The sequence below is a fragment of the Sus scrofa genome, chromosome 9 (genome assembly GCF_054392235.1).
Source record: "Sus scrofa isolate SSC_HxYL_T2T_F1_AM1 chromosome 9, Sscrofa_HxYL_maternal_Yorkshire_Landrace_v2.0, whole genome shotgun sequence".
Lineage (NCBI taxonomy): Eukaryota > Metazoa > Chordata > Mammalia > Artiodactyla > Suidae > Sus > Sus scrofa.
Window position 1 is genome coordinate 23,137,393 of NC_139391.1, and position 14,667 is coordinate 23,152,059.

The 14,667-nt window shown below is 41.3% G+C and overlaps 2 protein-coding genes across 9 annotated transcripts in view; one reads left to right on the forward strand and one right to left on the reverse strand.

The window, feature by feature from the left end:
- LOC106504145 (tripartite motif-containing protein 77-like) overlaps positions 1-5,113 on the reverse strand; it is a 30,846-nt gene extending 25,733 nt beyond the window's left edge. Inside the window, exons 1-3 of the transcript XR_014816719.1 lie at positions 4,661-5,113; positions 3,935-4,147; positions 1,687-1,796 (exon numbers count right to left, since the gene is read on the reverse strand). The gene's annotated coding sequence lies outside the window, so the exon portion shown is untranslated. The remainder of the gene's footprint in view (positions 1-1,686; positions 1,797-3,934; positions 4,148-4,660) is intronic.
- NAALAD2 (N-acetylated alpha-linked acidic dipeptidase 2) overlaps positions 1-14,667 on the forward strand; it is a 115,435-nt gene that overhangs the window by 59,100 nt on the left and 41,668 nt on the right. For all 8 annotated transcript variants that reach the window (XR_014816718.1, XR_014816717.1, XM_084978334.1 and 5 more), the window contains 4 exons: positions 660-762; positions 4,730-5,052; positions 5,730-5,841; positions 14,231-14,417. Coding sequence is in view for 6 of the 8 variants with exons in the window: in XM_084978330.1 (XP_084834456.1) it covers positions 660-762; positions 4,730-5,052; positions 5,730-5,841; positions 14,231-14,417 (725 nt within the window). In the remaining 2 variants the exon portion in view is untranslated. The remainder of the gene's footprint in view (positions 1-659; positions 763-4,729; positions 5,053-5,729; positions 5,842-14,230; positions 14,418-14,667) is intronic.

A 14,667-nucleotide genomic window follows, 5' to 3' on the forward strand; every position in this document is an offset into this window, starting at 1 on the left:
ATGCAGGTTCGATCCCTGGCCTTGCTCAGTGGGTTAAAGATCTGGTGTTGCCGTGAGCGTGGTGTAGATTGCAGATGTAGCTTGGATCCAGCATTGCTGTGACTGTGGTGTAGGCCAGCAGCTGCAGCTTTGATTTGACCCCTAGCTTGGGAACTTCCATATGCCGTGGGTGTGGCCCTAAAAAAAAAAGACACACAAAAAAGTTGTTTTGCTGAGAGCTTGATTTTTCCAATACTAAAAGTTTCCTATGTTTTTTAGCTTTAAAGGAAAGACTGAAAGGGTGTTTGGGATTAACACATACGCATCACTACATATAAAATAAGTAACCAAAAAGGACCTACTGTATAGCATAGGGAATTGTATTTGATATTTTGTAATAACCTATAAGGAAAAAGGACCTGAAAAAAAATACACATATATGTATGTATAACTTAATCACTTTGCTCTACATTTGAAATCAACACAACATTGTAAATGAACGATACTTTCATAAACAAATTAAAAATACACTGAAAAAAACAATGATGCTTTATTAAGTATGCTTTGTAAGGTGCATATATTGTCCAAAATGCTAATAACTAGAAATTGTGATGGCAGCCTTCTGTTATAAGCTTAATTAAGAAGGAATATTGACTCTGTATGTCCATTTTTTTAAAAAGGCCAAAGACTTCTGAACCAGCTAACTGGACTTTTTACAATGGATCAGCAAGATAAAGATTCCAGAAGCCACCTATTAAGGCAGCGACAACCTTCACATTTAAGGTAATACTGCTCCTTAGAACTTCTTACATTTAATTATGTGTTCAATATTTGCCGTCTCATTGTGGTGTAGACTTCTAAAGGCAAGGCAAGAACCATATCTTCAGAATTTTTCACAGTGTCTGGAGTACTACAGCCTCATTGAATGAAGGAATAATCTAATTTGAATTTGGGAAGATGAATCAAGTTGGGAAACTGCTAATTAATACACTGATTTTTCTATGAGTCAACATTAGCTACAGAAATTGAGATAGGAGCAGGAAAAAACAAAGTTCACAAATAACTTAGTTTTTTTTTTTTTTTAACATGAAAAAACCAAACAAAATGTAATAACATGCATACATAGGAGAGACCCAGAAGAACTGAGTAACTCCCCACAATGGCCAAAAACCTCACCTTAAATACACCTTTAGCTAAGGACGAAAGGGAATGTTGGGGATAGTGGCTTGGGACTTCAAAGGGGAGGAAGGGAATTCACATGGAGATAAAAAGCAAACTTTGGTTAAAAAATGTTTGCTGAGCCAGGCAGAGACAATGGGATACCGAATGGAATTTAACGGATTTTGCAGGTTCCTTCCTATCTACCACACCTAGTTCATGCTCTAGTTATCTATGGTGATATCTCCATTCCTGAAAAAGGTCCTCTATTACATTCTTTTAGGGGGAGGTCAAAATTTATTCTTGATCTTTAGGGGCTGGATTGTTTCCAGTCACAGCCCAGAAGTTGAGTTGACAGATTGCTTTATCTCACTGAAGCAGTTTCTTCCTTCTGCCAATAGGTCAAATCAGTTACCCAGTTCAGGAGGCAGTGATGCCTGTGGGCTCTCAAAGTGAGACCGCTAGGGTGCAAGCCATCAGGTATTTAATAAAATGATTTCTATGGAGACAAAAGAAAAACAAGGGTAATAGTTGGAGGAAGTTACAAACCCAGTGTCTGAGTCCTGAGAGTTGCCATCGATCTTAAGGTCAAAGCATCTTCTGTAGTTTGAAATGTCTCTGATGATGTCATCAGGTTTTCAGGTAAACTTTCTGAGCAGCTTACAAAGCAAGAGGCATCGAGATTGTCTAAGCGTGGGCTATTGTAGTGATCTTTCTTGAGTTTATATCAGACTGTTCAGCTTCAGTTTGCAGGGCTTCAGGAAAAGGGCAGCTTTGGTTTTGAATGATTGCAAGTCAAAAGTGGGAGAAAAACTGGAAATGTTAGTTTGAAGAGTTGTTGCCAAATATGTGAGGAAAGTAAAATAGTTTGGGATCTATTCCAGTTTCCAGGTAGAAGAACAAACCTCAAAAATGACTAAGTATTCTAATGTGATATTTATAACAGTGTTTACAGTTTCTTCTGAAAGACATTTTTTCTCTCTCTAAAATCCTCATTTCTACCAAAGAAAGCCACATTAAAACTAATTTATTTGCAAAAATAAATTTCATTAAGATTGGCCTGATTATTTACATAAGTTCAGCAAGAATGGCAACTGAACACATAAACTTTTTTAAATCCTCTGGTGGGAATTTCCACAAGGACTCTCCAGACTGAATTTTTTTTTTTTTTTTTTTTTTTGTCTTTCTGCCATTTCTTGGGCCGCTCCCGCAGCATACGGAGGTTCCCAGGCTAGGGGTTGAATCGGAGCTGTAGCCACCGGCCTACACCAGAGCCACAGCAACGCGGGATCCGAGCTGCGTCTGCAACCTACACCACAGCTCACGGCAACGCCAGATCCTTAACCCACTGAGCAAGGGCAGGGACCGAACCCGCAACCTCATGGTTCCTAGTCGGATTCGATAACCGCTGCGCCACGACGGGAACTCCCAGACTGAATTTTTAATAGCCACCCAAAGGCAGCAAGCCAGGCCAAGAATTTGCCATCAGACTTGCATGTAATACCTATAGATTTGGGAACATTTCTCTCTTCTTGAGGTCCCCAAAATATTCTGAGGTTCTTGATCTGCCAGGAAGTGACCGTCTTACTCACCTGGTAAGGCTGCTGGGAACTTTGTAAGTAAGCAAGATACCAGGCTGAATTTCCAAAGGGCTTTATGGCTTTTACATCAATCTTAGTTCCTTAAAGATGTCTGGACATATCTGACTCAATGCCTATTCTCAAATACTGCATTCTAGTCAAAGACTTGGTAATGAAATCAATATTTCCAATTGTGTCCTGTTACAAGGAGAGCAGCTTCTTAGTGAATTTATGTAAATAACTATATTGCCATAAAATAAAAATGCGCATTAAGAGTTTCCAAATTCTGGAGGGACCAGGTAGGGAAAAAAGTTTCAATTCTGCTTACAAAAATATAATTTACCAAATGGTTGTTATGTCATAGCCTAAGAAGAAAGGTTTCCTCATACCTGGAAAACAAAGATTAAAAAGCCAGTAATATTTCAAACAAAAAGTCATAAAAATTATCAATCTTATTCATCAGTTCAATCATTACTATAATTGATTTGTCGACTTAAAAACATGCACAACTTCAAAGTTGAGAGTTAAGTTTTATTTAGGGTAAAATGCGGACTATAGCCTGGGAGGCAGCATTTCAGATAGCTCTAAAATACTGCTCCAAAGAGGCAGGGAAAAATGCCAGTATACATGTGATTTTGGTGAAGGTGGAGGCACACGTAACTAAGCACCCACATTGCAGAAGGTCGTTGCTAGTCTGGTGAAGGTCACTGTTAGTCACAAGGAGCAGCTGTCACCATGAAGGATTTTAGTGCTTTTCTAGATATGAGGAGATGCAAGCATTGGACTCATAAAATCTTCTGAAAATATCTCTCTGAAGACCTGTTCTGCCCGCTTTCCTAGAGGGAAGTGCCTCACTCCTGATCTCCTCTCTGAGCTCTTTCAGGGGGCATTAAGGGTCAGCAGCTGCAGTGGCTCATGATTCAATCTGTATGGAGGCAGATGGCAAGTGCCAATCTCCAGTTCACAGATTCTTGTTGATTCTTAATCTTTTGTTAGCAGTTTTAAGGAAGCACCTCGTTTTTCCATTAGAGTTCTATAATTTGTTATCCAGTTCAGTAGTATGGTCTGAAAGTTACCAGAAACCTACATTTCTTCTACATTACTTCTACAAGAGTCTTGAGGGGAAAAAACAAAATACATCTATCAACAACTACAGGGCAAGATAAAGAAGTTAGATTCTTCTGGCACCTTGTTAGGAGCAAAGAAAAGTGCCTTACCTAAGATTACCAAGGCCTCAGGCAATTCAGTGAAGATTGGGGGGTAACCAGAGAGGTTCTCTCCTCTTCATCTTCCCCTCCGGAGGCACCTGTGCTGTGGCTGCAAAACTGCTTTTGGTTGGATAGGGGGAATCCAGTCATGAATTGCTAAAGACTTCCTCCTGGGGTAAACTGGGTGGATGCAGGTGTCCTATTTACAAAGCACTTTCATCCCTTTTAAAGAGAAACACTGGGCTTAATGGAATTTGTTGAGGAACCACCGTCGGTGATGGGGCAAGGCACTTTCAGTGGTGAATGTGATTCATCTGAATCTACATTTTAGTGAGGTAGGCAGAAATCCCAGTTACAGAAGAAGAAACCGACAACAGAAATTCAGAGACGGTTCAGGTAAAGGAAAACAAAAGCACCCAATCCCATCCGTGTCGATGTTGTATGTGGTTAAGAAACTGTGTTAGCATGGAGCAGCCAGGACCAGAAACGCCTCCCAAGTGTAGCCAGTTAGAAAGAAATTAGGGCAGAATTGGGAAGCGGTTCATCAACGGGGAAGAAAAAGCTGTAGTGAAATGCACTTGGCTGCCTCAATTCACAACTCCTGGAAAGAGGCCGGTAAGGAGCGTTCTTTAGGTAACACTTAGGGACACTTTCAGTAGACACCCTACCAAAAACAACAACGACAACAACAAAACAAAACAAAAAACAACAAAAAGCCAAAACCAAAAACCCCACCGCTGGCTGTCCAGGATCAACAGAATGGAAGTTGCCTGCCAACCCGAAGAATGTCTCCTCCCTTTGCAGGGGTTCCTCTCTCCCCTCGACGGCCCAGGGGGATCACAGGCGCCAGGACTTTGGGCCCCACTTCCCTTCCTCGCCGGACCCACCTGGAGAACAGAGGCGGGGCTTGGCGGAAGGTCAGCAGCCGTCAAGGTCTCCGGCAACTTGGGCGTTCCCCGCGTCCCCGGGCGCACTCCCTCCGCTCGCCCGCGTTCCAGAGGCTCCTGCCAGCAGCCGGCGCGGCTGGCTCAGTCCCGCGGAAACCATGGCCAAGTCCAGGGCTCGTCAGTACCTTTGGTTGTGCGTGGTTGCAGCGTTGGCATCTTTCCTGGGTGGATTTACGGTGGGTAAGTGAACCGACCCCTTCCCCGGATCCCAGGGCCGCGGCTTCTCCGCGGGGAAAAGCAGGAGAGCCCGGAGCTGAAGGGCTGGGCTGAGCGCTGGGCGCCCGTGCAGCTGAGCAACCAAGGCCAGGCGAGCTCCGCCAATTTCATCAAAATTCCAAATCGAACGGAACGCATTTCGGCCTTCCTAATAAACGGTGGCTGAAATTCAAGTTTATTAAATGCTCACCGAGTTCAGGGCAGTGTTCAGGGCAGTGTTAACTGCTGGAAAGGCAGTTTAGAATTGTCACTATTGGCAGGGGTGAAAAAGGTGATTTCATATTCAAGCACCATTAATGAGCGCAATGAATATGAGCAGCGCTGCAAAAACTGGCCTTCTGTAATCATTTGTGACAAATATCTGTGGAATGCACCCCGTGTGTCAGGCTTTGTGCTTTGAACCATACCCCCAGGAGATAACGAGATAGAGGTTCCTGCCATAATGCATAACACAGGGGAAAATGAAGAGACGCTCCCTCATCCAAAACTCGTGTAACCAGCTCGTCAGTACACATCAGAATTTGAAGCTTTTCTGCATTTATATGAACTTTTTTGGCTTTTAGTTTTTATAAAAGTCAAAAGCAACTTCATGTGTATGTAGTATGCCTATGTGTGTGTATTCTTCCCCCCCCCCCCCCCAGGCTGGTTTAGTAAACCTCTCAAAGTAGCAGTCACTTCAACGGACTCTCCCCAAAACTTAAGGTCGCAACTGTTATCTGAGATGAAAGCTGAAAATATTAAGTCATTTCTTCGGTAAGTTTGTTTTGCTCTTCGGTAAGTTTGTTTTGTTTGATCGTAAGTGTTTAAATATTGCAGAATGAGAATTGTATGAAAACTGATTATATTCAGGTGGGTAATCTGTGTGAAATTACATGGTATCACATTAACTCGTGGTGGTTTAAATGTCCCTTGATTAGGGGAAAATCTATTTGAGTGTTGCAGGAGTCTTTCTTTCCTAGCTTCATCTGCAGAAAAAATATGTGGTTGCTTTATTAAGAGATGTGTCAGCTTCATGCAACTTTGAACAGCCACTGAATGTTACTCTTTCTTCCCCATGCCCGGCTTTAATCAGGGATTTTATTTAACAGTCAGAATGACTAAGATGGTTGTAAATTCTGATGTAGAGGAAGGGAGATTAAAGTTGCAGATTCTGTCTGCCACAAATTAAACTTTATCTCATGTGGATAAGTAACACAAATAGGATGAAATGAAAAGGATCAGTGCAAACCCACCAGTCTCTTGGCAAGAGAAAGAGGACATTCTGGGGAGTGATTATGAACTCCTTGAAGGCAGTTGCTAGGATATGTATTTCCATATTCAGACTCTTTCAGAGGAGTATCATTAAAGTTTTATTGAAGTACAATTTACATAAAATAAGGTGTATCCATATAAAGTCTACAGTTTGAGAGTATGGATAGACGCCTAATGTACTCAGCAAACCTCCTCCTCAGGCAAGATACAGGAAATTTACATCAAGCCTTTTGCAATTTCTTCCTCCCTTTACCCCCTCACTGTGAACTCCTTTGTATTTTCTGGGATTTTGCATAAATAGAATCATACGGTTTATGCTCTTTTGCGCCTTCTTTCACTCAGCGTAATGAATGATTTTGGAATTCATCCAGGTTGTTGCATGTATCTATTGCTTTTTATTGCTGAGTACTCTTCTGTTGTATGGATAGACTGTAGTGTAGTTGATGGACGTTGAGTGTGTTCTAGTTTTTGATTATCATGAACAAAGTTGCCATGTATATATGTTTACAGGTTTTTATGTGGACTTAGGTTTTCATTTCTTTTGGAATGGCTATATGAGATGATAAGCGTATGTGTAACTTTTTAAAGAAAATGTCAAATAGATTTCAAGATTCGTTTCTACTGTGCCAGGACGGAAACTCCCTAGGCGTTCTTCCTTTAAAAAATGTTTGTTTTTTATTTTCTGGCCACACCTGAGGCATAGAGAAGTTTCTGGGCCAGAGATTGAATTGCGCCACAGCTGCGACCTATCCCACAGCTGCCACAACGGAGGATCATTTAACCCACAGCACTCAGCTGGGGATCCAACCAGCAGCTATACAGCAACCCAAGCTACTGAGCTCAGATTCTCTTTTTTTTTTGTCTCTTTTTTTGCCATTTCTTGGGCCACTCCCTCAGCATATGGAGGTGCCCAGGCTAGGGGTCAAATCGGAGCTGTAGCCGCCGGCCTACGCCAGAGCCACAGCAACGCGGGATCCGAGCTGCGTCTGCAACCTACACCACAGCTCTGGCTAATGCCGGATCGTTAACCCACTGAGCAAGGGCAGGGATCGAACCCGCAACCTCATGATTTTTAGTCAGATTGGTTAACCACTGCGCCACGACAACTCCTGAAGTCAGATTCTTAACCCCTCTGCACCACATAGGGAATTCAGGAGGTAGTTTTTTTTTTTTTTTTTTTTTTTTAAATACATTCTTTGTCAGACATGTATTGTACATATTTTCTTTTCTATGGTTGGCTTTTTTTGTTTGTTTTCTTAGCAGAGCTTTAGAAGGGCGGAGATTTTTTATTTCGATAAAGTCCAGCTGACCAATTTTTTTGCTTGATGTTTCGTACTCTGTATCCTATCTAACTTAGCCTATGAGAAGTTGTGAAGACTCTTCTGTATGCATTTATATATATATATTAGTTTTATAATTTTAGTTTGCACATTTAGGTTAATGATCCAATTCAGGTTAATTTTTGTGTGTGCTGTGATGAAGAGTTAATGTTTTTTTTTTAAATCCAAATAGTCAATTATTCCTGCAACATTTGTTAAAAAACTTTCCCCACTGAATTACCTTGGCATCTTTGTCCTAAATCACTTGACCATAAATGTGTGGCCTGTTTTTGGATTTTATGCAGTCTTCTATTGATCTGTTAACCTTTAAATCTCAGTACCATACCATCTCATTTCGTGTAGCTTGATTATTTTTTTTTAATTTTTAAAAAATTTTTTGCTTTTTAGGGTCGCACCCAGGGCATATGGAAGTTCCCAGGCTAAGGGTCCAGAGCTGCAGCTGCCAGCGTACGCCACAGCAACATCAGACCCAAGTTGCACCTGAAACCTACACCACAGAACACCAGATCCTTAACCCACTGAGCCAGGGATCGAACCACAACCTCATGGTTCCTAGTCGGATTCGTTTTTGCTGCACCACGATGGGAACTCCTGAAAATTAGTTTTTAATTCTACAAATTTTTCTTTTTAAAAATTGCTTTGACTATTTTAAGTCAACTTTTCAATTCCTACCAAAAAAAAAAAGCCTTCTGGAATTTTGATTAAAATTGCATTGAATCTGTAGGTGAATTTGGAAGTCTTTCAATCTCTTAATTCATTCATCATAGAGAGGTACCACAGTTTAACTTTTGACCCACTTAAGGACATTTGTGTTGTTTTGAGTTTTTGGCTATTACGAATGTAACTGCTATTAATATTTGTGTACATGTTTTATATAATCATAGCTTTTCAGTTCTCTGGGATAAAACTCGAGAGGGAAAATTATCTGGTTGTAGGATAAATATATTTTTAGTTTTAGAAGAATCTGCCAAACTGCTTTATAGCATGGCTGTATTATGTCATATTTTGCATTGGCCTTATCACTGTTTTTAATTTTACCCATTCTGACAGATGCATAGAGACTTTATTACAGTTGTAATTTACATTCCCTTAGTGATTAGTGATACTGAACATCTTCTCCTTTGCTTGTTCACCATATGTATAGCATCTCCAGGGAAATATCTGTTCATGTCTTTGACCAATTTTCTATTCGGAGAGTTCTAGGTATCTTATAGATGTAAGTCTTTTGTTGGCTTTGTGGTATAGAATTATTTTTCCCAGTCTGTTATTTGTCATTTCACCTTTTAACAGGGTTGTTTGCAGATCAGAAGTGTTTAATTTTGCTTTATTTATTTTTTTTTAGGGTCACACTCACGGCATATGGAGGTTCCCAGGCTAGGGGTCCAATCGGAGCTTTGGCTGCTGGCCTATACCACAGCCACAGCAACGCAAGATCCAAGCGGTGTCTGCAGTTTACACCACAGCTCATGGCAACGCCAGATCCTTAACCCACTGAGCAAGGCCAGGGATCGAACCTGCATCCTTGTGGATGCTAGTCAGATTCGTTAACTGCTCAGCCATGATGGAAACTCCAGATATGTTTAATTTTAATGAGATCTAATTTATCAGTTTTTCTTTCAATGGCTCATGCTTTTGGGTTTATGTCTAAGAACTCTGTTTAGCCCTAGATCTCTTTTGTCCTCTCTTCATCCCCGAATTTTATAGTTTACATTTTACATTCAAGTTTGTGATTCATTTTAGAGTTAATTTTTGCATAAGGTGTAATGTTTGGTTGAAGGTCATTCTTTGACCTTTGGATGATCAGTTGCTCTTCTGGCACCATTTGTGGAAAGGCTGTCCTTCCATTTAATTGCTTTTACTCCTTTGTTAGTAATAAGTTGACACATTTGCATGAATCTATTTCTGGCCTTTCTGATGCTCTACTGATTGATCTATGTGTCTGTTCTCTGCCTGTGCCACGCTATCTTGATTATTTAATTAATTAATTTATTTTTTTGTCTTTTTGCCATTTCTTGGACCCCTCGCACGGCATGTGGAAGTTCCCAGGCTAGAGGTCAAATCGGAGCTGTAGCCACCGGCCTACGCCAGAGCCACAGCAACACAGGATCCAAGCCTCATCTGCAACCTACACCACAGCTCACGGCAATGCTGGATCATTAACCCACTGAGCAAGGGCAGGGATCGAACCCACATCCTCATGGATACTAATTGGTTCCTTAACCCACTGAGCCACAATGGGAACTCCTTTCCTAAGATTCTTGCACAGCATTCTTTCTTGTCTGTCCTTCTCAGACGCCAGTGAAACTCTAGAATCAAAAGAGCAAAGCAAAGTGTGTACAGTGTAGTATATTTCCTCCCCGTCTGTCCTGTGATTTGCTGGGATCCCAAAGTTCCATCTTACTTTTGGTGGATTAACGAGAGTGAGCTACAGTAAAGAGGAATGAAAACAGCTCTGCTGTGCTAATGAAATTTGAACTGACTTATACCTGAGGCACATCATATGTCAGGAAAGCTAAATCGAAATGTCTCTGCTTATTTGCAGATACAGGAAAAGAATCTGTAGCCAGTAGTATGAATGCTTTTTGAGAAAAGACTCTACATTTCTCATGCAGTACATTAAAATGGCCGATTGTCTTATCCAATGAGACAGACTTATGTTTTAAAATGTGTAAAAAGAGCAGGTAAAATGTCAACACTTTTGAACTCTGTATGCAACATCCCATAAAGTGTCCAGAAGTGTCAGAAGAAAAACTTGGTGATGCTGTTGATGAAACATTAAAATGTATGTCTCTTTTATCTCTACTTTGTTTTACTGTATAAACAGCATAAGGTGATAAGTAATATATGCATAGTTTGCATGATGTTGTCTTGTTAGAGTTGGCTTTTCTTTACATCTAACCTAAGACAGAAATTGCATCCCGAGAATGATGACAACGAGTTCCCTGGTGGCCTAGTGGCTAAGGATCTGGCATTGTCACTCTTGTGGCTTGGAACCTGTGCTGCAGGTTCCATCCCTGGCCCAGGAATTTCTGCATGCCCTGGGCATGGCCAAAAATATGATGACAAGAATCGATGTAGAGGGAAATACATTGAATAAGAAGCCCAGGACTTTAGTGAATAAAGAGGAAGTGACCCACAGTTTTGACAGCACTGGGGAGGCATAGTCAGTGGTGGCTGTTGGTATGAGTTTTTAAAAAGTTGTTATTTTTGAAGGGAAAAAAGAGAAACAATATTTGAATGAGTCAGTGAGGGTGAAGACAGACTCTTCGCTGATCTTCTGGCCCTGAGGCGTGTGGGAGTGTGGGAAATGCTGCAGCTTGAGGATGAGCGGGGGCCTCTGAGAAAACTGGTTAAGGCGAGGAGGTCAAGCAAACATTCAGGAATGAGCTGAGAATAGAATTGTTGATGGTAAGATACAGGCTTGTGACCAGTGCAAGAGTCTCCAAGGGAAAGGGGGGGTTCAAGTTTGGCTCAAAGGGATTCATTTAACGGGAACGAGTTGATTTCTCCCCAACCACTTCCTTGTTGGCAGAGCCTCAGCTGATCATGGTTCCCCTCCTGCAGGAGGGCCTGTGTTCAGTGAGGGTTTCTTTCCAACCCCGGATCTCTGGATTGGTCCATAATCCAGTCATTGTAACTCTCTTCTGGCAGTGGTTAGTTGGAGAAGGGGTTCTTGACCTTCTTGTGTCTGAAGAAATGGGAGAAGAATTTAGCTGAGATCCCCTATAAAAAGTTTTTGTATTCAAAGAAATGCAAAAGAGCAGATAGTTGTTCTTGTTTGTGCTGGCTTCTCCTGAACATTACAGCCTGACTCTATGGTGCTTTGGACCATAAGGAGAAATTCAGTAAAGTCATACCCTGATGCTCTGTTTTTTTAACCCTTCGGTATTTCATGTCAGTGAGTTGCCTAAAAGATGGGAGGCAAAACTTCATGGTTAATCCTCCATCTTCATTTAAGAAAATATAGTTATTTTTCCTAATTGTATGAATATTATTTGCTCACTGTAGAAGACAAAACATCAATGAATTATGTAAAGTAGAATTTAAATAGCCCCAGCTCGTTTTCCGTGCATAGAAAATAACTTCTGTTGATAAACACATTAATGCTTTTTTTCTACAAATATTAGAAGATACTAGATATCGGTAATTTACACTTTTGACTTAATGATGTAGAAATGGAAAGCTTCACAGAGGTGAAGATGCTTGAGGAGACCTCATGGATGATTAAGAGCTTACAGGTGGGGGAGTTCCCATTGTGGCTCTGGACTAAGGACCTGACTAGTATCCATGAGGTTGCAGGTTCGCTCCCCAGCCTCACTTAGTGGCTTAAGGATCTGGCATTGCTGCAAGCTGTGGCATAGGTTGCAGATGTGGCTTGGATCTGGTATTGCGGTGGCTGTGGCGTAGGCTGGCAGCTACAGCTCTGATTGGACCCCTAGCCGGGGAACTTCCATGTGGCACAGGTGTATCCATAAAAATGTTTTAAAAATTTAAATTGAAAAGAGAGCTTACAGGTGGGAAAGGTGAATGACTAGGAGTGGTTATATAGGGAGATGCCTGCAAGAGGATGATATTTATATCTAGGACCTTATGCAAAGACTACAAAAGGTGGTCATTTTAGGAGACAGATGAGTATAGTAAATGATACCGAGTGGGGAGGCTTGTGAGGGGTGGGAAGTGAAGCTGGAAAGGGGGACGCGTGGATCAGATGGAAAAGGGTCCAGATGCCATGCTCAGTGTGGATTTTATAATGCTGGGTATGGGGAGCCATGGAAGGATTTTAAGTAATTGATCGACATGATCCGATGAATGACTTTAAAATCTTATTTCTCAAGGTGACACAACGGCGACTTTCAGATTCTAGCCCTGGCACTTCATGGTTATGAAATTGTCTTTTTGTTTGTTTGTTTGCTGAGGGCCACACCCACAACATATGGAAGTTCCCAGACTAGAGGTCGAATCGGAGCTGTAGCTGCCAGCCACAGCCGCTCGGGATCCAAGCCATGTCTCCGACCACAGCTCACAGCAGTGGCGGATCCTTAACCTACCGAGCAAGGCCAGGGATCGAACCTGTGTCCTCGTGGATGCTAGTCAGATTTGTTTCCGCTGAGCCCGATGGGAACACCTCGTGGTTATAAGATTATGAACGCGTTACTTAACTCCTCTCTGTTTCCTCATTTGCAAAATGGGGACAACAAAGAAGAGCTGTGAGGATTAATGCGGTTGCCCATGTGAAACACCTGGTCAAGTTCCTGGCACATAGTGACTTTTCAGCAAGTACTGATTTCCCCAACTGCTAGTCTTTTTAATCTGTCCTGTGGTTGACTGAAATGTTCAATCTACAAAAGTATGATTGCCCTGCTTAGGGACAGGGAGGGTGTTTGGGAGACTGTTTAAAAATATTACTTACCTCAAACCAAGTGGATTGTATTCAGAACCCTTTGTGAAGTCACTTGACTCTTGCATATTCTTTAGACCAGAACCTTGCCCACATCTCATTCAACAAACCTGCATTGTGTAATTCCTGGATAACAGGCTAAGCCCCAGGGAATGTAAAAGGAACCATGCATGGACTTTAACTTCAATGAGATAAGTAAACATTTGCATATAGTAGGATGAAAACGGCAGTAGATGTTAAGAAGATGGCCTGACTGGTCTTCGGCAAAGGTTAACAATTTTCTTTTCAGAATGTCCTCATTTCCTGATAAGCAGCAAGAAGTTAACATCTGGAGGCGTACTCTCCTCCTGGGGCGTCTTCCCATATCGGAACCTCTGCTGATCGAATATGTTTATTACCATGGCACGTTGTCTTTTCTGAGGGGGCACAATATGAAAACTGCAGTTACGCCCAAATATTTAAAAATTGGCCTATCTAGAAATTGGTATCTCTAGCTGAGATGGGTGTTTCATTGTGTTTTGTGTGCTGTACCAGCAGCATTCAGAAGTTCCTGGGCCAGGGATCAATGCCGAACCACAACAGGGACAACGCGCCAGGTCCTGAACTTATTGAGCCACCAGGGAACTCCTGTAGCTGGTTTTTTTTAAAATATCTGTTAATAGAAATGATAACTTATTGCCTAACGTATGAGTTTTGTTTCTTTTTAGTTTTCTTGCAGCAAAATCTAAAGGTTTAAGATAATTTCAAAGTTCAGTGTGGATTTCTTAGCTCAATAAGGGTTGTCAGCTATGAGAATTTGACAGAGTCAATAATAGTACGTTTCAAAATGGTACCACACAAAAATTTATTAAGTTTAAATGGGAATGTATGTTCATATTGCTGTTACAGTATAAAAGCCAACCAAGAAACCATGACACCAGCCAAGTAAGCATCTGATAGAGTAGGGGAGAAGGCTGCCTTGGGCTTAGTTGTTAGAATTGATCTGAACATAGATTCCAGGATACGTGCTTCAAACCTACAGAAGAGACATCTGAACAGATATTTCTGTTATGTGTCTGTTAAGTACATTTGGATGTAAAAAGCCACTTCTCCAGTCAGGCACATTTTCTGAATATAGTCTTCGACTTCTACCTATGTTTTATTTTCATTTTAGTTCTTTTACAGAGCTCCCGCATCTGGCAGGGACAGAGCAAAATTTACTGCTTGCCAAGAAAATCCAAACCCAGTGGCAGAAATTTGGACTGGATTCAGCCAAGCTGGTTCACTATGATGTTCTTCTGTCTTATCCTAATAAGACAAATGCCAACTATATATCAGTCCTGGATGAACATGGAGTTGAGGTGATGTAGGATTATCAGTACTTTTCCCACTTTATAACTGTACCTTTTTATGTGAATTGGAATTTAGGGTCAGGTAAAACTAGGAATTTGCTAACATTTTACACAAAATTAATAAGTTGCAAATGAATTATGTGGTGTTTACTATCTGTTAGGCACAGTGCTAGGTCCTAGGGCTAGAATGAAGACTAGGGCGTGGTTTCTTTGCTTAAATAAGGCGAGGCAGACACAGGAACACATTTTAAATCAATAG